Raw genomic sequence first — 22,632 nt, forward strand, 5'->3', positions numbered from 1 at the left:
AACTTTACGTGCATCTCTACATGTCACGTTGCTTAAGCGGAATCAACATTGTCTTTCAACAACAGCCACTGATTTAGACTACAAGCAACATTTCAGGTGTATTAAGAATGGCACCATGTATGTAGACAAATCTCAGTTGTTATTCTTTATACCAAAGTATTTATTTGATAGGTTTATAGCCTGCTTTTCACACAAAATTTAAACTTAGGAAATATTGTTAGGGGCAGTTTATAAAGTTGACTTATTATTAATCATTAATCTTGGGCTTTAAATTATATATAACTCCAACGCACAAGGGGTACCAGTTTCTATAAGGAATAGAATAGAACAGCAAAGTTGCAAGGGACTTTGGAGGTCTTCTAGTCCAACCCCCTGCTCAGGCAGGAAATCCTACATCATTTCAGACAAATGGTTATCCAATCTGTTCTTAAAAACTTCCAGTGTTGGCGCATTCACAACTTCTGCAGGCAAGTTGTTCCACTGATTAATTGTTCTAACTGTCAGGAAATTTCTCCTTAGTTCTAAGTTGCTTCTCTCCTTGATTAGTTTCCACCCATTGTTTCTTGTTCTACCCTCAGGTGCTTTGGAGAATAGTTTGACTCCCTCTTCTTTGTGGCAACCCCTGCTATCATGTCTCCCCTAGTCCTTCTTTTCATTAAACTAGACTAGGAAGAAAATAATAACTGTGGAGTAGACAACCATTTAAGACAAATGATTAACCATCGCTGCTTCTCCAATTCCGATTAAGAAATCTTGTCGCTTGGGTTGTTTAAAGATACATTATATGCATTCACACATTTAACAATACACCAATTGCACTCAGGACTGAGTTAGATTTTAAATTTACGGGTTTTAAATTGGGTTTTATTTTTATATTTTTTAGTTATTGGGCTTTGAGAATAAGTTTTTTAATATTGTTTTTATGCTGTATTTATGTGTTTTTAAGTGCCTGTTAACCGCCCTGAGTCCCTCGGGAGATAGGGCGGTATACAAATATGATTAAATAAAAATAAATAATAAATAAATAAGAGTTAAACATTCAAGAGGTCAGCGACATCAAAAATGTATTTTAAAATGGTTTCAACTCCCATAACCGTTTAGCCATTCTCCATTCTTACTGCCCAGTGCCATTCAGTATTACTACTTTATTATTAGCTAATAAATGATTAACCATTTTGGAGTTACGGGAGTTGAAATGCAATACAAAACATGAAGGCACCCGGGTTGGGGAACATATCTATTATGAAAAGGATAAACATATTATTATGCCAGCCAGATAAAGCCACTTGAGGCGGCCAAAAATCAAAGGCCTTACTTTTTAATGTCCTTGCAAACCAGCCATTCGACATCGGGGAGCGGTGTGCCTTCTGCCAAACATTTGACTGTCTGCCCAGAAGAGCCATGGTGATTATCTACCAGGTCTCGAATTAAAGCTGGAACTGAAAAGGGATAAATTAGGAAGAGCATGTAAGAGATCTGTGTGCTGGAGGTGGTTTCTTCAGAGTCAGTCTATTTCTGAATTCACATCTGCCTGGCAGACACCGTTGTTTCTTGAGGAAGCTTCAGAAATGGACACCGGTTTTGTTTTGTTTTGTTTTTGTTTTTTTGCTTATATTCCCTGAGACAGGACAGTCTCCTGTATTATATGAATTATCTATACCTATTTCAGCGGTGGGTTTCCCTTACCTTTGCTACCGGTCCGCTCACATGCGCAGAGTGTATTTGATGACTTCCAGGCAGGTGGGCGGAGCCTCCTGCCTCTGATACTACCGGTACTCTCGAACCGGTGCGAACCAGGAACAACCCACCACTGGCTTATTTACCTGAAATACTTTTCTCTTAACTCAATGAGATGAACTTTAATCAAACACCCGTAAGAGTTGACTGTATCAGGCAGTACTGTGATTGCTTTGCCTAAAAGGGAGAGTGTTCTGACCCAGCTCCCCAAATATGACAAACCCTCTGAAGTTAACTCAGTGATTCCTTTATTGGGAGCGCCAGCAGCCCCAGCAAAAAGTTTCTCTCTCACCACAGGCTAACAAGATGAATATTTTGTCTGCCACATCTATTCAACTCCGCCCCCTGCCTTTTTATCCCCAGAGCTAGGGTGGGGCTTCACTAACAGCAGTGATTCTTCCGTCCCAAGGATCGGCCCATAGATTTCCACTGCTCTCCTCTCCTCTGCCTTCTGCGCATCAGGCACTGGACCCAGCTGTTCCTCCACTTCCTCATCAGCCCACTCCAGACCTGGGGCCTGCTGACTTTCCATCTCAGGGCTGATGGACAGCCCAGGCTCCTTCCCTTTCTCTCTCTTTCTGCCAGCTTCATTCCCACTTCCCCCTGGGAGCTCTCAGGTTGCCTTAATGCTGACCCTGATTCCCACGCCCTTCTCCTCATCTGATTCGACTGCCACAGAGCAGAGAGTAATTCACCATAACTTACTTCTAAACAGGAAGATTGCATTACTAGATGACAATACATTGGACATTTTCCCAGAGGTACCCCCAACTAAACGGAATTGCAAACTGCAAAAGGAACCTTCCTTGAATCTGGTGGGTTTGGGATCTGTTGAACGTCCCTTATTCTCAGCCAATATGGCCCAACACCCAGGGTGCTTACAAATCACGAGAACTGAAATCCAATATATATGGAAATCAGTACCATGAAGATAAGTGGTACGAGGCCAAGCTATTTCTTCATTTTCAGTGGGAACTGATAGTTTATGGGAAGTCCTCTTTTAGCAGAGCAAAATTGGGACAGACAACTTGGTCAGCAAGGAAAGCAATCACCAAGTGAAACTAGGACTCTGGTTATGATTTTACTTCAGCTTTCCTCTGCTTTACAGACCTGCAAAGGTCATAAATACGAGGATTGGTTACTTTTTCATTGCCACCGTAACTGCAAACAGTCACTAAACAAGCCCTATTAGTACTGACTCCAGAGGGAATTACACCTTCTGAGTTAGCAATATTTTGCTGTTAAATACAGAATATCTGGGACCATGTTTTCAACAATACAACATAGGCAACTGGATAAGATATTGCTTTTAACAAGTCTTCTGCCCCCATATTTCTATGAAAAAAATGTGAGGAATCAAGACTTAAATTGACTATTTCAACTTAAAATTAGCTAATTCAATTTTCAATCTTAACAAAGCGTTCCTTATCTCAGAGTTTAGGCTTCCAGTACTTATTATTACTTGTAGATATAAAGATTAACAGAGTTAGAAGGGATCTTGTAGGTCATATAGTCCAACCCCCGCCCAAGCAGACCCTACACCACAAATAATTAGAAAATTAAATTATTCGGGTTCTTTGACATACAGCATTACCAGAGCTTCAATATAAGTGTCATTAGCAGAGAAAGTGCTTTAAATCCAAAAATAATTTTTCATTTTCTATCATGGGAGTTTTGCCACAGTGAAAACATTTACTAATTGAAGCTTGTAACACTTCTCTCAGTATTTTTTTTAAATAAAGATTTACCTTGCTACATATCGAGAACTTTATAGTAAATCCAATCAGTGTGAATTACAAATGATTCCCTTACCGAGGTTACAAGATTTCCATTAACAATCAGTTTGCCAATCGGTTAATTTTACCAATATATCAATCCAATCGTTCAAGAAGCAAAAGGGACATTCAGATTTTAGTGAAAGCATTGTGCATTGTTATTGATTTATATTGATATGCTGACCATCAATTGTGTTGTAAATGTTGTACCTTGATGAACGTATCTTTTCTTTTATGTACAGTGAGAGCATATGCACCAAGACAAATTCCTTGTGTGTCCAATCACACTTGGCCAATAAAAAATTCTATTCTATTGTAGATCTTGTGATTAAAAACTACAGTAGTGGCCAAAATTGTGGAACCAGCTAACAACATTTTTTTTTTTTGGAGTAGAACCATAAAATCATATATCGATGGAAAGATAATTTAATCAAGAATGTAATGCAATAACGTTTATGAAAGATTTGCTATTAGAATAACAGTTACAGTATAAAGAAGAAAAGTGAAACAGGTAGAAAAAATGAGATATACAAAAATGATCACCATAGAAAAAACGAGATATACAAAGATTATCACCATGTCACTTAATACTTCGTTGGATAACCTTTAGCAGGAATGACGGCCTTACAACGTCTTCCCATGGGGTGAACCAAGTCTTTTAGTTCTGCAGCTGTTATGATGTGAAACCAAGATTGAAGGATTGCTTCTATTAATGGTTTAATTGCTGGGTCACTTCTGACCAACAAGTTTCTTTAGTTGGCTCCATAGATTTTCAATTGGGTTAAGGTCTGGGCTATTCTCAGGCCATTCCAGCAGTGGAATAGGATTCCCCCCAAAAAAGTGGCATTATTAGCCATCAAATCTCAAAATTACACCTTTCCCAAAAGGTCTCCACAATTTTAGCCACTACTGTACACATTCCTCCCTGTGTCAGAGAGAAGAAGTCCTTCAAAACAGCATTTTACCATCTGCAAATTGTATGAAAACATACAATTTTTAATCTACGAGCCAATTAATTGAAGCCCTTTTTAAGGACGCAAGTAAATGAAAAGTATCTGATAGCACTGAATGGAAACAGGTCTCTATGAACTCCTTCCAAATTTCTTCCTTAAACATGGTCATCGGGGTAAGTTTCTCCACTAAATGCTTATTTTGTTCTGTAATTCCTGATCCCTTTAATGTGCCCCTTCCTCTCTCCAAATTAAAACCGCATGGATGGGACCACATCTGCCTTTCAGCCAAGTGCACCAGATGTTTAAGTACAGTATGTCGACTGAAATAAATCCCCAGGCTATCATCCCACCGGTATCAACAAGCCAGCACAATTTTCCTACATCATTTGCTAAGTTGGTGGCTGAATTTCCAAAGCATTTCATGATGTGGAAAGGGGAGTCCATTGAAGGTATTATTATTATTGCTGGATTGGTGCAGTCCATCCATTTCACTCATGAATTTGTTGGAATAAAGGCCAACTATTTCACATCATCATCATCATCATCATCATCATCATCATCATCATCATCATCATTATTATTATTATTATTATTATTATTATTATTATTATTATTATTACTTACACAAAATGAAAGTATACACAGCAAACGAGATAATTATGCTGGATTTCGTATCACAGATCACTAGTTGAACACTTCCCAAGCGTTTAGGACTGCGTGATGTATCGGCGAATTATGCGAGCAGATCCCAGTAAGGTGGCCTTCTGCAGCTGACCAATGGTGATCTTGTCAGCGCCAATTGCTTTTAAGTGCTTGCCTAGGTCTTTAGGCACAGCTCCCAGTGTGCCGAGTACCACTGGAACCACCTGCACTGGTTTATGCCAGAGTCTCTGCAATTCGATTCTCAAATCTTGATATCTGGTGACTTTTTCAAGTTGTTTCTCATCAATTCTGCTGTCACCAGGTATAGCAATGTCGACTATCCACACTTTTTTCTTTTCCACAATCGTGATATCCGGGGTATTGTGTTCCAAAACTTTATCAGTCTGTATTCGGAAATCCCACAGTAGTTTTGCATGCTCATTTTCAATCACTTTTTCAGGCTTATGATCCCACCAGTTCTTTGCTACAGGCAGATGGTAGTTGTGACATAAGTTCAGTGGACCATCTGAGCAACTGTGTTGTGACGGTGTTTGTAGTCGGTCTGAGCTATTGTCTTACAGTATGTGATCAATGGTTTCATCTGCTTCTTTGCAGAGTCTGCATTTCGGATCATCAGCAGATTTTTCTATTCTGGCTTTGATTGCATTTGTTCTAATGGCTTGTTCTTGGGCCGCAAGAATTAGGCCTTCTGTTTCTTTCTTCAATGTTCCATTGGTCAGCCATGACCAGGTCTTTTCCTTATCTACTTTTCCTTGCATCTTTTCAAGGAACTGTCCATGCAGTGCTTTGTTATACCAGCTGTTGTTGTTGTTGTTGCTGTTGTTGTTGTTGTTGTTGTTGTTGTTGTTATTATTATTATTATTATTATTATTATTTTATTTACAAAAATGACAGTATACACAGCAGACGAGATGATGATGATTTTCTTACTAGGTCCACTTCATCTATGCCCATCTATTTTTTTTTTCCTTTTCTGATCTTCCTACCATATTTCAATGTGCTACTACTTCAATTCCTCTTCAGACAAGGTGGACAAAGGAGGGTTTTCCTTCATTTGATCATCACAAGAATTTTGAGATGTGTTACTACTGGCCCTCAAAGCTGATCTGGCATTCTAAACTGTTCCTCAATATTATATTTACACATTGGACTTGATACATTACATTTATACCTCGTGCACTTTGCATGATGTGATGCATTGTAATATTGGCTTATCTGAGCTTGCTTGTTTTCTTGCTACTAGCACTGATGATGTTACCTACTTGGGTAATGAAACGTCTGCAAGAAAACCACCAAGCTCAGAGAGTACCCAAGGACCCTTCATATCAACCCTGAACTACAAATATTCTCCTTTATTGATATTGGCTTGTCCCATTTTACAAGTTTACCTTGTATGAGCAGAGAGAAAGTGTATCTCTGGATTTCATCCTCGTTCTGTGCTACTAGTGTATAATATCCACTGTCTTCTTCCTTGGCACGAATTAATTTTAATACACTCTGATATCTGTGAGAGGAATTAAAAAAAAACTATGATTAAAAAAATAGCAAAGCACAGTAGGAAGCAAGTAATTATTTTAATGGAAGCCAAAATATACCGTATGTATCAGAAAAGACTCATTAGACCAACATGTCACCGTTCTGCTTCTCTTTGATCCTAAATCAAATTTATAGCATTTATATCCCTTTAGAAGGCCAGATCCTGAAGATGAAACTGAAATCCTTTGGCCACCTAATGAGAAGGAAGGACTCACTGGAGAAGAACCTAATGCTGGGAAAGATTGAGGGCAAAAGAAGAAGGGGACAACAGAGAACGAGGTGGCTGGATGGAGTCACTGAAGCAGTAGGAGTGAACTTAAATGGACTCCAGAAGATGGTAGAGGACAGGAATGCCTGGAGGAACATTGTCCATGGGGTCGCAATGGGTCGGACACGACTTCACAACTAACAACAACAACATCCCTTTTTCCACTGACAGAGTTAAGATCACTGGCCTTACTTCTCTTCAATCAAAGAAAATTGGGGATGTTGGGACTTACTGTCTGACTCAAAAGACAGGCAGCAAACTGATTACACAGAAGAATAAATGTTGCAAGTTTGCAGTTATGAACTCATAAGATTTGAAACTGGTATAATTGCTGTTACAGTGAAAGATACAGCACAGTGTTGGCGAACCTTTTTGGCACCGAGTTTGCATGGACATACAAACCAGAAACCAGAAGACAAGGGGATGCATGCGCATGTGCAGGCTGGAAACTGGAAGCTCAGCGCACACCAGGAAACTGCTTTTCCAGTTTCTGGCGCTCCCGTGCATGCAAAGACCAGCTGTGCTCCGGAACCTGGAAGAGCAACAGGCGATGGCTGGCCTGCCCGGAGAGATAGCTCCGCATGCCAGTCCTGGCACACGTGCCATAGGTTCGCCATCATGGATATAGCAGAAGGGGAAGAAAACAGGGAGGGCGGGAATAGATAGTTCAGATTACAGACGTGTCGCGAGTATAGAGTCAATATTTTCAATGATTTGGAATGAAAAGGGTTAATAACATCTTAGGAAGGAAAACACAAGAAGCTGTGTGGTTTTCGTAATGTCTATCTGGCCCTGACCGACAAAGAAACAAGGAATAAACCAGAACTACTCTATGTTCTGTTCAACCGATACTTGGAGTCATAAGTCTGGAAGGGACCTTGGAGGGTAGGGTTAGGGAGACAAAGACAAAATCATCAGTCAAAAATGGAGTGGATGACGTAGACCTGTGATGGCGAACCAGTGGCACGCAAAGCCCTCTCTGTGGGCATGCATGCCGTCACCAGCTGCTCTATTTTCCAGTGCCAGCTGGTCTTCGCAGGTGCTGGAGAGCCAGAAAAAGAGCCTGAAAACAGCCATTTTTCAGGCCTTTTTCAGGCCATTTTTGGGGCATTTTCTGGCTGTTTTTTGGCTGTTTTCAGGCCAGTTTTGGGCCATTTACCAGCTGTTTTTTGGCTGTTTTCAGGCAGGTTTGGGGCCATTTTCTGGCTGTTTTTTGGCTGTTTTCAGGCCGGTTTTGGGCTATTTTCCAGCTGTTCTTTGGCTGTTTTCAGGCCGGTTTTGGGCCATTTACCGGCTGTTTTTTGGCTGTTTTCAGGCTGTTTTGGGGTCATTTTCCAGGCCAAAAAATGGCCTGAAAACCAGCCAAAACACAGGCAAGCTTGTGCCAGCCAGCTGGTCTTTGGGTTTCCGGTGCCCTCACATGCACATGCACGCACATGCACACGTGTTCCGGTTTGGGCACTCAGTCCCGAAAAGGTTCGCCATATTATTATTATTATTATTATTATTTAAATTTATATACCGCCCTATCTCCCAAAGGACTCAGGGCGGTTCACAGGCATATAAAACATCAGTGTACAAAATTAAAATAATCTTAAAATAATCTTTAAAAAACTTATTCCAGTGCCCTATCATTAAAAATAGAAATATAAATATTAAAATCAATTTAAAACCCCTATAAAATTTAAAATCTAAGCCAGTCCTGCACAGATGAATAAATGTGTCTTGAGCTCGCGACGGAAGGTTCGAAGGTCCGGAAGTTGACTGATGTAGACTGAGAAGTAGAGAAAAATTTCAGAGAGGCGTATCGTGGAAAGAAGATTATTCAGCAGGGAGAATAAATAATTTCTGAGAAGAAACCTTCTTTCACAAATGGAGAATTTAATGGTGAAGAAACCCACCAATCTCTGACGCAGGGGTCTCCAACCTCGGTCCCTTTAAGACTTGTGGACTTCAACTCCCAGAGTTCCTCACTAGATTAGGGTCTCTAACCTCTAACCTTGGTAACTTCAAATCCACAAGTCTTAAAGTTGCCAAGGTTGGAGACCCCTTCACTAGATATTATTGTATCTATGTAGAGTTTTGGGGGGCAGTGAACCTTCCAAATTATTTCATCTTTGTTCCCTTCTTGGTAGGTTTCTGGTGGAACAGTAAAAGGGTTGATTGATGCCCCCCAAAAAATGGATTATCCAGAGGTTGTTGAAATAATTGAGAAAAGAACTACTTCATCAAGCCAGTCTAGCCAGGAGAAAACCAAAAATGATGTTCTTCCATTATGTGATTTACCTTCTCCTAGGACAGAACAAGCAGGTAAATTACATTTCAATTCAGACCTGTAGACCGGTAGACCTTGGGAACTTCATTGTCCAAAGTCCAAAGATTTGTGGACTTCAACTCCCAGAATTCCCCAGGAGGGGAATTGCTGGCTGAGGGTCTCTGGAGTTGAAGTCCACAAGTCTTAAAGGGACCAAGGTTGGAGAAGCCTGCTCTGACGGACTTGTCCCTTTACCTTGTTTCTTGGATTTGCTTGGAACTGGTCACAATCTCTGTGAGATTCTCCATCAGGGTGACGTTGTCCTTCAGCCAAAACAATTTTGGCTCTGGGTAGGCGTAGACGTAAATGACAAAGTTTCTGACCTCGTGCAGATTGACAGCTTCCGTGGGCTTGAAATGGGGTTCCAAATGAATGAACCCTTTATCTGTAGGAAGACAATAGTTCCATGACTACCTCGGTTGCCATTCCCATGACCAATAGCGTGAGAAAGAGAAACAAGACTCTACCGTGGACATAGATGACTATCCTTTCCATTTTCTTAAAATCTTTGGTGACATGTCGGACAGCACACTCGTAATCTCCGCTGTCCTTCGCTGATGCATCTGGAATGGTTAAATTATATATCAGCTTCTGGGTTGGAACTTTGATGTCATCAAGGGTGATTATGCCTTTATTTTTCTGCATATGGGAGAGAGGGAATGGAACAGATAGTCAAGATAGCTTCAGAAAATATTGTGCTATCTCATCAGCCTCCAGGTCCACAAGAATTTTCAGAGGAAGTCCCATTCTGGATTCCATATTTGTCAAAGCTGTCTAATTATGAAGGTTGGAGAGTCCAAAGCTGTCTAATTATGCAGGTTGGAGAGTCCAAGCATTCTGGAGGAGGCCATGTTAGAGAAGGCTGCTTTGGATTACGACTTAAAGACATTTGGAAATAATCCAGTTCTTTCATCAGCACGAGTGTAACATGTGAGCAACTACACAAAAACCATTTTTGAAACTATAGAGCACTGCAGACCAGAACAATTAGACACAAGAACAGTTTTTTCCCAAACGCCATCACTCTGCTAAACAAATAATTCCCTCAACACTGTCAATCTATTTACTTAGTCTGCACTACTGTTAATCTTCTCATCATTCCCATCACCCATCTCCTTCCACTTATGACTGTATGACTGTAACTTGTTGCTGTATCCTTACGATTTATATTGATATTGTTTTCTAGTATGATTTGATTGCTTATTTGTAGCCCATGACTATCATAAGTGTTGTACCTTATGATTCTTGACGAATGTATCTTTTCTTTTATGTACACTGAGAGCATATGCACCAAGACAAATTCCTTGTGTGTCCAATCATACTTGGCCGATAAAGAATTCTATTCTATTCTATTCTATTCTATTCTATTCTATTCTATTCTTATATCCACTATCCAGCCCTGGGCTATGCTCTTTCTTATCTGGCCATTCTGGCCCAGGAGGCCATGTTAGAGAAGGCTGCTTTGGATTACGACTTAAAGACATTTGGAAATAATCCGGTTCTTTCATCAGCACGAGTGTAACTTGTGAGCAACTATACAAAAACCATTTTTGTCGTGTTGCATTTTCTCCAGGTTTGTGGAAGTGTTATTACTCTCCCTCTCCCACTTCCTGTCAAACTCATGTGTTACTCATCTCCGCATAACATTCTGCAAAGTTCTGCATGCTTGCTAACCGTTCAGTCTTGACAGTGGACCAAGCGAACGCATTTAACAATTGGCCTTTCTTCCAAATGTTTTTATCCGGAACATTTTCTTTTTAAAAAAAAATAAAAAATAAAATAAAATAAGGAATTAAAGCCCCACCCACGGTCTCCTCCAGTCACTGAGTCAATAACAAAGAGGGATATTTACCACTTTCCCTGGATAATTCCACTCTAGGTTCACCACTTCATTATCCAAGACCACACAAGTAACAGTAATGGTTTCTCCTGTTTTATATACAGTCTTGGGAGACTCAATTTCAACATGAAGGTACGATGGAGCTGGAAGAGGATTAAACATTTTTGAGGAAATAACAGGCGTAGAACGTCATTCTCCTGAATACCTTATTTTTCTCTGTGTATTAAGGAGAACATCAACATTAAAGAAGTGTGGGGAGAAATTTATTAAACTAAATCATAGTATTTTCAAAAACTGTCATTCATGGGGCCAACTCAAGGCATTGGGGGGGGGGAGTGGAGCTAAAATAGCATTCTTTGCCATATAAAATAAATAACATATTTGAATCGTTATAAGGGTGGAACTTTGGGATTCAAAAGCAGGAACCTAGTTGTAGATGTGGAAGAGGGCACATTGTTCTCTAAATTATTCTCCCAGCACCTGGTGCAGTGGTGGGTTGCCTCCGGTTCAGACAAATTTTTGCGGACCAGTAGTAAAACCAGGGATAGGCTCTGCCCACCAACCCCAACATCATCAGGGAGCTTCTGTGCATGCGTAGAAGCAAGCGCGCGCGGGCGATCCCTCTGTGAACCAGTATTCAGCCAAAGAGGTTGTTAAAAAATGCTTTTAAAAGCCTCTGACGATCAGGCAACTCAGCTGGGATTGCCAGAACCTTTTAAAAGCATTTTTTTACAACCTCTTCAGTTGAAGAGGTTGTAGAAAAAATGCTTTTAAAAGCCTCTGACGATCCCAGCTGAGCCGCGCGATCATCAGAGGCTTTTTTTTTCACTTTTAAAAGCATTTTTTCAGCTGAAGAAAAAATACTTTTAAAAACAAAAAACAAAAACCTTGATGATTGCGTGGCTCAGCTGGGCATATGGGGGGCAGGGATTTTTGCTACTGGTTCTCTGAACCACCTGCTGCCATCACTACCAGATCGTGTGAACCGGTCTGAACCGGAAGCATTTCACCCCTGGCCAGAACTGAATTATTTATGCCTCACAGGCCACATGAAAGAAGACTATTTGCCTTCAATTGGTAAGACTGGAACCAACTAGGCAAGTTGAAAGAACTTCCAAACTTCTGACAAATGGTACATTTTATCGGAGTAAAGTCAGAAATCCGTAAGTAGATTATTCCAATGACTGCAATAGTTCTTCCTATAAAATAAACATTCAAACCTGTTTGTACCTCTTTCTCGCGCTATATATAACAGTTTGCTTGGTCTCTCTTTTTTTGCACAGGAGGTCCCGTTTCCATCCGTCTTTTGGGGGAGGGGCGTTAACAGTTATTTTCCCGTTGCCATGTGAGAATAAAATCTGTACAGATAGTCCTCGATTTACAACACTGCATTCAGTGACCGTTTCAAGTTACAACGGCATAGAAAAAAGGTGACTTATGACCGTTTGCAATCTTTTTTTGTAGCAAACCCATGATCAGGTGCTTGGCAACTGACTCATACTTATGACCATTGCAACGTACGTCCTAAGGTCGTGTGATAACTCTTTGCAAGCTTTTGATGAGCAAAATAAATGGGCAAGCCAGGTTCGTTTTAACAGCCCTGTCACTAACTTATCAGTGGCAGTGAATTCTCTTAACAATTGTAAAATGGGGCAAAAAATTCACTTAACCAATGTCCTGCTTGACAACAGAAGTGTTGGGCTCTGGTCGTAAGCCGAGAACTACTGCTACTTGTAAGATGACCACGTCTTTAACTAGAAGCAGTTGGGTCCTTTTCACGAAGCATCTAAGGAGAATTACATAGAGATGTACCTTTGTAAACATAGATGAAAAATTCGCCGGACTCGAATTGGACTGTTTTGACAGTTGTCTTGCATATGTAGGACCCCAAAGAGAAGTTTCCAATGAAGCCCAGCCTGTTGTCGTAAGAGGCATAGATCATTTTTCCTTCTCTGTTCATCAGAGTGACTTGAGTGTTAGGATCAGTCGTGCGACAGGGGATAATTGAAGAATTGTCTTCCTCGCTGGCAACAATGAACAAATCTTCTGGGGAAGTTGGGACAAAAGGAACAGCTGGATCTGTTGAGAATGAGATACACTGATGCATCAATAGGAATACATAAATACATACATATATACATTAATAGGTTCAATCCCGAGCCTGCATTCCAGTGGTGGGTTTCACATTTTTTTACTACCGGTTCTGTGGGTGTGGCTTGGTGGGAGTGGCATGGCTTGGTGGGTGGGGCGGGGCACAGGACAGATACTGTAAAATCTCCATTCCTACCCCACTCCAGGGGAAGGATATTGTAAACTCCCCATTTCCTCCCATTCAGCTGGGACTTGGGAGGCAGAGAATAGATGGGGGTGGAGCCAGTCAGAATTTTTACTACCGGTTCTCCGAACTACTCAAAATTTCCACTACCGGTTCTCCAGAACTGGTCAGAACCTGCTGAAACCCACCTCTGCTGCATTCCATGTGTTGTACAGTAATATGAGTTATTCCATTGATCACGTGATCATGGGGATGCTTTTAACAGTCGTAAGTGTGAACAATGCTCATAAGTCACTGTTTTCAGGGGCACTGTAAGTTCGAACCGTCACTAAACAAATGGCTGTAATTTGAGGAGTACCTGTCTTGCAAAGCTACATTAACAGAATCTTTCAAGTCTGAAAGTATGATTCTCTGCCATGTCCTTTAGAGCCCCAAAAATTCAGGAGACTCCTGTCTGAGCCTCTACCCAACTTTTTACTACCAACCTGCCTCCCATTCAGGACCTGTATACTGCACAAGTCAAAAAGAGGGCTGTGAAAATATTTACAGGTCCTTCGCATGCTGGACATCAATTGTTTCAACTCCTACCATCAAAACGACGTTACAGAGCTCTGCATACCAGAACAACTAGACACAAGGACAGTTTCTTCCCCGAAGGCCATCACTCTGCTAAACAAATAATTCCCTCAACACTGACAAACTATTACTAAATCTACACTACTATTAATCTTCTCATCGTTCCACCACCCATCCTCCTTCCGCTTATGACTGTATGACTGTAATGTGTTGCTGTATCCTTACGATTGTTTCCTAGTATGATTTGATTACTAATTTGTACCCTATGACTATCATAAAGTGTTGTACCTTAAGATTCTTGATGAAGGTATCTTTTCTTTTATGTACACTGAGAGCATATGCACCAAAGACAAATTCCTTGTGTGTCCAATCACACTTGGCCAATAAAGAATTCTATTCTATTCTATTCTATTCTATTCTATTTTATTCTATTCTTATGTCCACTATCCAGCTCTGGGCTATGCTCTTTCTCATCTGGCCATTCTGGCCCCATCTCCCAAAGTCTTCCCACATATCATTACACATTTCAATTTTTGTGAAACATATTTGAATGTTTAAGGAACAAGTCCTGAAGGCCAATGAATGTACTGCATGGATTTTTAAGGATCAGATAAAAGAGATTCTGTACCAGAGTTAAGAGCAAACACTTGTTTTTCAAATGTGTTGGAATGAGGACTAGGTCCTTGAGGGACAAGAGCTGCACTATTTTCTTAAGGACAAGATTAATTAATTATGCTGTACAGCTACAACATTTAAGACACGAGACCTTGTGCAAATTTTGCTGAATTGCATAATTGGGCACAGCATCCTTTTTCTACTGCAGAATGTGTGCACCTGTGTAAAGTTTGATAATTAGGGAAGAAAAAGCATTTCTAGCCTTAAAATCAAAGACCGTTTTAAAAATCTAGTTTTCATAATGTTACTAATAGTACCTTATTGTAAAAAGTATATGGGCTGCAAACTTGGGAATTGTGACATGGGAAGAAGAGGCAACAAAAGAAGGAGCTGCGGTGGGGAACTACGGACCCTTGTAGGACTTGTGGACTTCAACTCCCAGAATTCCTGAGCCAGCATGTGTGTGTGTGGCCAGGGAGGGCCATGGGCAGCCCTCCTGAACTCCGTTTTCATTGGCAGAGGGTTTCAGGAAGCCGGCCCTTCGCTGGCAGCTCGGAAGTCCATTTTTGCTGGCAGAGTACTCGGGCCAACATGAGCACTCCATCACAAGTGACATCGAGCTGGCCATGGCTACCCTGGCCACACACACACACACACACACACACACACGAGGTCAAGCACAACCCTGATGCAGCCCTCAATGAAATCAAGTTTGACACCCCTGCTCTAGCCCAAACCCTACCAGGTGACTTAATAGCAATAGCACTTCTACTTATATACCACTTTACAATGCTATAGAATAGAATAGAATAGAATAGAATAGAATAGAATAGAATAGAATAGAATAGAATAGAATAGAACAGAACAGAACAGAACAGAACAGAACAGAATAGAATAGAATAGAATAGAATAGAATAGAATTTTTTATTGGCCAAGTGCTTTACAGCCAGAGGTGGGTTTCAGCAGGTTCTGACCAGTTCTGGACAACCAGTAGTGGAAATTTTGAGTAGTTCGGAGAACCGGTAGTAAAAATTCTGACTGGCTCTGCCTCCATCTATTCTCTGCCTCCCGAGTCCCAGCTGATCGGGAGGAAATGGGGATTTTGCAGTATCCTTCCCCTGGAGTGGGGTAGGAATGGACATTTTACAGTATCCTTCCCATGGAGTGGGATGGGAATGGAGATTTTACAGTATCCTTCCCCTGCCATGCCCACAGAGCCATGCCCACCAAACCAGACCAGTTTATTTATTTATTTATTTTTTATTTTATTTGAATTTATATCCTCATGCCCACCAAACCATGCCCACAGAACTGGTGGTAAAAATCTTTGAAACCCACCACTGTTTACAGCCCTTTCTAAGTCAGCCTATCGCCCCCCCAACAATTTGGGTCCTCATTTTACCCACATCGGAAGGACAAAAGACTGAGTCAACCTTGAGCCTGGTGAGATTCGAACTGCCAAACTGCAGGCAGCCGGCAGTCAGCAACGGCAGCCTGCAGTACTGCACTCTGACCACTGCGCCACCGCAACTCGCATCAACTCACCTGGCACAAAAATGTAGATCTCTTTCCCCTCCACCTCTCCATCTTCCTCCTGAGAGTGATTATAATAACAAATGTATAATCCGGTGAGAGACGCCGAAGCGTTTGCCACTTCAAGGACGGTCACAAAAAGGCCGCTGTTGTTCTCTTCGTTTCTGATGCTTATGGAGTGGTTGCCTTCCGGGATGGGATGTTGCCAGCTGACTTCGCTGTCTCCAGAACATTTCAACGTGAAGGGGCCGTTCAGCTGCACGACCATTTGCTCTTCGTTTGGGAGAATAGTGGGAAGCGAACTCTGGCAGGAGATGAGGCACGACCCTACAAATAGAAAGCATGGTGGTGTGTTACCGCGAAGAACGTGGTTTAATCTCGAGGAAATGATGATCAACTCCTTCGGGCCATTTACATCACTGCCTCTCTGCGAGAAAAAAAATCAACTGGAATAAAATCAACAGGAACGCTACCAGGACAAAAAGCGAGAAGGTTAAAACATCATTCCAAGAGAAATGGTGTAGTAGGGTCTCTTGCTTGAATGGGGACAGGGGGTTGGACTAGATGACCTGCAAAGACCGTTCCCACTCTTATTCGGTTATTCTGTTTTTTAGGATTTTAGTTTTAGGAGAAGTTTGTCATGTACCACTGAGTCAAAAGCTTTACAGAAGTCTATGTAAATTGCATCTATTGTTTTGCCTTGATCAAGATTTGTAATCCATATGTTTCTGCAGTGTTTTTGTTTCTGGGATCTGTTCCTATTAGAGCAGGTTTGTAATATTTGATTGCAAGTAATCCTTGATTTACGACCGCAATTGAGTCCAAAATTTTTGTTGCTAAGCAAGACATTTGTTAAGTGCCCCCATTTTATGAACTTCCTTGCCACAATTGTTAAGTGAACCAGTGGTGGGTTGCCCCCGGTTCGGTCCGGTTCTTGCGAACCGGTAGTAAAACCAGGGGTGGGTTCCACCCACCCACCAGGATGGCATCATAGACCATCTGCGCATGCACAGAAGCTTCTGCAGAAGCAAAGCTAGCAGGCGTGCGTGATCCCGTTGTGAAGTCAAGGACTCGCTAGATTGTGATTACAAGTAGTCCTGAGGCATTCCCAAACCGTGTGGTAAATACATTTGCTTGGGAGCACGTTATACATTTTGCAAAGCTTGGTGTTTCTGTCCGTTTAAAGTTTTAAACTTTGTTTTTATTATATTGTTCCTAAGAGTTTTTGCGGAAGTCAAGCCCAAATAGTCGATATGTGTTTCCAAAATAGCGTTATTTTGCACTATGTCCCTCTTCCTATGCTGTAGCCTGCATGTTTCAAACTGGATCTGGCGGTAGCATATTTTTTATTCAAGAGACGGTCAGATTCTTCTCAAAACCCAAGGAATTTAGTATGTCCTGTCTACAAACTGAGCGCCTGCCAAAGAAATCAATACATATTTTACCCCAGGCAGGCCAAACTTAGCTATTAACTTCACCTTTCTCTAAAATTTCTGGTGGAGGAATTTTTCAGCTTTTCCAGCTCTGGCCCAGAAAATGTATGAAATTCAGACCTTGTTGTCTTTGAGTCTGAGCCTGCCATGCTTAACATTCTTGGAGATTTGCACCCAGGATCTCCCTTTTGGGAAGAGAAATGATGCACGATGAGGGAAATCAAAGAAACTTCTTTTTTTTTTTCCCACGCAACGCCAGGAGATAAAATACATTTCTGATGCTGTTCCTGGGACCTACCCTGTTTCCCCGAAAATAAGACCGAACTGGAAAATAAGTCCTAGCATGGTTTTTCAGGATGCTCGCAATATAAGCCCTATCCCCAAAATAAGCCCCAGTTAGATTGTCAGCCAGATGGAGGCATTTAGTACCGTATTTCTCCAAAAATAAGACTTAACCAGAAAATAATGCACTCCCTAATGCAGTGGAGGGATTCAAATAATTTAACAACCGGTTCTCTGCCCTAGTGGTGAAAGGTAAAATTAATTACTACCGGTTCTGTGGGCATGGCTTGGTGGGGGAGGGTAATGTGACTGGGTGGGTGTGGCCAACTCTTTTTTTTTTTACTTTTAAAAGCATTTTTTCTACAACCTCTTCGACTGAAGAGGTTGTAAAAAAATGCTTTTCAAAGGCTCCTCTGACGATCCCAGCTGAGTTGCCTGATCATTAGAGGCTTTTCTTTTCTTTTAAAAGCATTTTTTTTGCCTTTAAAAGGAAAAAAAGCCTCTGACGATAAGGCAGCTCAGCTGGGATAGTCAGAGGAGCCTTTGAAAAGCATTTTTTTTACAAACTCTTCGGCCGAAGAGGTTGTAGAAAAAATGCTTTTAAAAGGCTCCACAGATGATCCCAGCTGAGCCGCGCGATCATCAGAGGCTTTTTTTTTTACTTTTAAAAGCATTTTTTTTGGCCGAAGAAAAAATGCTTTTAAAAGTAAAAAAAAAAACCCTCTGATGATCGCGTGGCTCAGCTGAGCATGGGTGGGGGCAGGAATTTTTGCTACCGGTTCTCCGAACCCACCCACTGCCATCACTACCAGATCGGGCAATCCGGTCCGAACCGGGAGCATTTCACCCCAGCTCTGCCCTAATGATTTCTTCCAACAACCAGTTCAGCAAACAGCTCAGAAAGTTAACAACCGGTTCTTGCGAAGTGGTGCGAACTGGCTGAATCCCACCACTGCCCTAATGTGTCTTTTGGAGCAAAAATTAATATAAGACCCAGTCTATTTTTGGGGAAACACAGTATGAAAATGAGAGTAAAATGAATTGAATGTTGCTCAAGCAACAGACTAGAATTCTGGAATGTGGGGCAGTTCTCGCAATTCCCCATCGACTGGAAAGGCTGGCAAAGGAGATCTAAAATATCTGGAGAAATCATCAGGCTGCTTGTTCCAGGCTTAAGCAGGGTAGATTTAACCAAAGATGCTGAACTTGGCAAAAATATCCCATTGAAGGCAACTCTTACCTGCCAGGAGGTAGCCCAAGATCCAGAATTCTTTTCGGGAAGGACCCATAGCAAAGGTCAACTGAAAAACAGAACACAAAAGTAAAAAAGTAATGATTAAATAGAAAACAGATAGGACGCATCTACAATGCACGTTGGAAATATCTATGGGTAATTCTCAACTTACGACCACGGTTGAGCCCAAAATACCTGTCGCTAAGTGAGACCATTGTTCGGTGAATTTTGACCCGTTTTACGACCTTTCTTGCCACGTCGTACAGTGAATCCCCCTACAGGTGTTAAGTCAAGATCACGGTCGTTAGATGAATCTGGCTTCTTCCCTTTGACTTTGCTCGTCAGAAGGTCGTAAAAGGAGATCACATGATTCCGGGGCCACAGCAACCGTCGTAAATACGAGTCGGTGGCTGAGCATCCAAATTTTGATCACATGACCATGGGGGATGCTACAGCAGTCGTAAGTCTGAGAAACGGTCGTAAGTCACTTTTTTCAGTGCCGTTGTAACTTCGGTCACTAAATGAATTGTTTTAAGTCAAGGATTACCTGTACTGACAATCTTAATTCTTCTCTGGTGCCAAAATGACAATTAACACTGTATGCTGTCAACTCTGACTTTTTCATCTCTATATTCAGATTTCCCTGTTGTTGTTAACAAAGTTGGAAGGGACCTTGGAGGTCTTCTAGTCCAGGGGTCACCAACTTTTCAGGCCTCAGGGACCACTAAATTCATAATTTTAAATCCCATGGACCACTAATATGATATGTCTAATAACTGGCTAGGTGGGCCTGGCTAGGTGGTCATCTGACTGGGTGGGCGTAGTAAACTCGATGTCACTCAAATTGAGGGGTGCCTCGCCGGTCTCTACTCGCCCCTCCCCACCCAGCCACTCCCCGCCTCCCCGCTCAGGCTCCTTAGTGCCCCAAAAGAAGCAGTTATTAGAGCTAACCAGCCACCTTGAGAAAGAGTTGGCAAAACAGCTCAGTTCAAATTGGATCTGACTGAGAAGGAGGCTCAGCAGAAGCACCTCACTGAGGGCTAGGAGCATAGGCTTTCCAAATAGAGGGAAGACCTGCGGGAGTGCAAGGCCAGGTCCCAGAGCCTGGAGGCTCAGCAGGCTGAGATGATCAGCCAGTTCCAGGCCATGATGCAGTCCCATTAGAACAGGGCTCTCCTGTTCTTCGCCACAAGCGGCGCTTCCTTCCAGCCTTTGCCGAAAGTCCTGTACCAGGACGCTGAAGCAGACCTGAGTCAGAATTTCTGCCCTCCTCCAACCCACACAAAAAGACCCCAAAGGGGGAGACTCTCTGCAGCAACACAAACACTCATTGCACGTATCAGGCCCAGGGACCATAGTTTGAGGACCCCTGATTTAGTGCAATATAAAAAATGCAAATAATTTTCCTGTGGACCACCAACATTTTCTCGCGGACCACCAGTGGTCCATGGACCATTGTTTGGTGACCACTGCATTAGCATAAAGACCCCGTGTTAAAGAATGCCACATAAATTTATCACACGTCAAATGATTTCTTCTGCCGATACTCTTAACGTTGTAGAAAACAATGGATACTGAACAGTGGTGAGTTTCAAAATTTTTACTTCCAGTTCTGTGGGTGTGTCTTGGTGGGCATGGCAGGAGGGATACTGTAAAATCTCCATTCCAACCCCACTCCAGGGGAAGGATACTGCAAAATCCCCATTCCCTCCCCATTCCTGGGGGAAGGATATTGCAAAATCTCCATCCCCACCCCACTCTAGGGCCAGCCAGAGGTGGTATTTGCCGGTTCTCCGAACTATTCAAAATTTCCGCTATCGGTTCACCAGAACTGGCCAGAACCTGCTGAAATCCACCTCTGATACTGAATCAGATAATGCATTTCTGCTGAAGGTACCATGAGAATTGAGTCAACATCGTGAAGCCTACGATGCAAATGTCTTACAAATTCCAAACTTCTGAATCAACATCTTAATGAAAGAGAAAATGCAGTTCTAGAAACTTACTTCTTCATCCCTATCTCAAGTAGGAAAATATTTTTTTTACAAAAGTGGGGGGGGGAAGAGTCCGAGATAAGCTTCTCTCAAACTCAACACCATTTGGTGATCTTCTTCTCCAGATGTCTTCTATTAGTAATCAAAACCTCAACTTCGAGATACAGGAATGACTTGTAAAAATAGATAAAAAATAAACGCCACTTGACCAGCTAACTTCAGTGATGAAAATCTAGGATGAAACAACTTTTAGTGCCCAAAAGATATAACGTTGCTAAACCTCTGCACAGAAAGCTGAGATTAATCTTGAAAGAGAGAGAAACGACATGCAGAATTTAAGCTGGCAGAAGACAAACTTCCATGTTCCCAAACTTCCATAATCTGCTAATGGTTTAAGAGAAGGCTCAAGTCAACATGCTTCAAATCTTACAGTTCTACTTCAAACAGAACTAAGTTATTTAGTTTGTCCGAAACTCTTTACATACGTGGTCATATTTTTAATTTTACTGAAATAGCAGCTGCTAAAGTAAAAAATTAAATCTATCGGGCTGAAACATGGCAGTCCTGAAAGTATATATTTGTTTGCTTTTAAGTGACACGATTTCCTTCAAAGGCTTTTGAGCTGCATCTCATTTGACTCTGGGAGGCCGATGTAACACTCTCTGAAGCAATAATTGCATTAACGGATTTTAATCTTTTTGTTTATTGAACTAAACCAGTCAATTTTAGCTTTCAGATAAAATACAAGTTAGTGCTCGACTTAGGACCCCAACTGACCCCAAAATTCAGTGGTGAAATCCACATTTTTTTATTACCGGTTCTGTGGGCGTGGCCTGGTGGGCATGATGTGGCTTGGTGGGCATGGCAGGGGAAATACACTGCAAAATCTCCACTCCCATCCCACACCAGGGGAAGGATACTGCAAAATCCCCATTCCCGCCCCACTCCAGAGGAAGCATACTGCAAAATCCCCATTCCCTCCCCACTCCAGGGGAAGCATACTGCAAAATCCCCATTCCCTCCCCACTCCAGGGGAAGCATACTGCAAAATCCCCATTCCCGCCCCACTCCAGGGGAAGCATACTGCAAAATCCCCATTCCCTCCCCACTCCAGGGGAAGCATACTGCAAAATCCCCATTCCCGCCCCACTCCAATTGAGATCTACGCCGGGTGATTGAGGGAGCCACACGTTGCTCCCACGTAACACCGCTCCTGCGCAGTCTGCACTGGCTTCCTGTGATCTTTCGGGTGCGCTTTAAGGTTTTGGTTACCACCTTTAAAGCGCTCCATGGCTTAGGGCCCGGGTACTTATGGGACCGCCTGCTGTTACCTCACGCCTCCCACCGACCCGTACGCTCACACAGAGAGGGACTTCTCAGGGTGCCGTCCGCCAAGCAATGTCGGCTGGCGGCCCCCAGGGGAAGGTCCTTCTCTGTGGGGGCTCCTACCCTTTGGAACGAACTTCCCCCTGGTTTGCGCCAGTTACCTGACCTTCGGACCTTTCGCCGTGAGCTGAAAACGCACTTATTTATTCAAGCGGGACTGGCTTAAATTTTTATTCTTAATAATTTTAATTGGGGTTATTATTTATGAATTTTAAGAT

At 42.1% G+C, this 22,632-nt stretch overlaps 1 protein-coding gene across 4 annotated transcripts in view; it reads right to left on the reverse strand.

The window, feature by feature from the left end:
- The window catches only part of PDGFRA (platelet derived growth factor receptor alpha), a 71,869-nt gene that overhangs the window by 33,847 nt on the left and 15,390 nt on the right, over nucleotides 1-22,632 (reverse strand). For all 4 annotated transcript variants that reach the window (XR_009156230.1, XM_058192234.1, XM_058192233.1 and 1 more), the window contains exons 2-9: nucleotides 19,041-19,101; nucleotides 16,098-16,412; nucleotides 12,899-13,165; nucleotides 11,099-11,229; nucleotides 9,714-9,885; nucleotides 9,442-9,631; nucleotides 6,517-6,632; nucleotides 1,316-1,439 (exon numbers count right to left, since the gene is read on the reverse strand). Coding sequence is in view for 3 of the 4 variants with exons in the window: in XM_058192234.1 (XP_058048217.1) it covers nucleotides 1,316-1,439; nucleotides 6,517-6,632; nucleotides 9,442-9,631; nucleotides 9,714-9,885; nucleotides 11,099-11,229; nucleotides 12,899-13,165; nucleotides 16,098-16,412; nucleotides 19,041-19,089 (1,364 nt within the window). In the remaining variant the exon portion in view is untranslated. The remainder of the gene's footprint in view (nucleotides 1-1,315; nucleotides 1,440-6,516; nucleotides 6,633-9,441; nucleotides 9,632-9,713; nucleotides 9,886-11,098; nucleotides 11,230-12,898; nucleotides 13,166-16,097; nucleotides 16,413-19,040; nucleotides 19,102-22,632) is intronic.

This window comes from Ahaetulla prasina, chromosome 8 (assembly GCF_028640845.1).
Source record: "Ahaetulla prasina isolate Xishuangbanna chromosome 8, ASM2864084v1, whole genome shotgun sequence".
Classification (NCBI taxonomy): domain Eukaryota; kingdom Metazoa; phylum Chordata; class Lepidosauria; order Squamata; family Colubridae; genus Ahaetulla; species Ahaetulla prasina.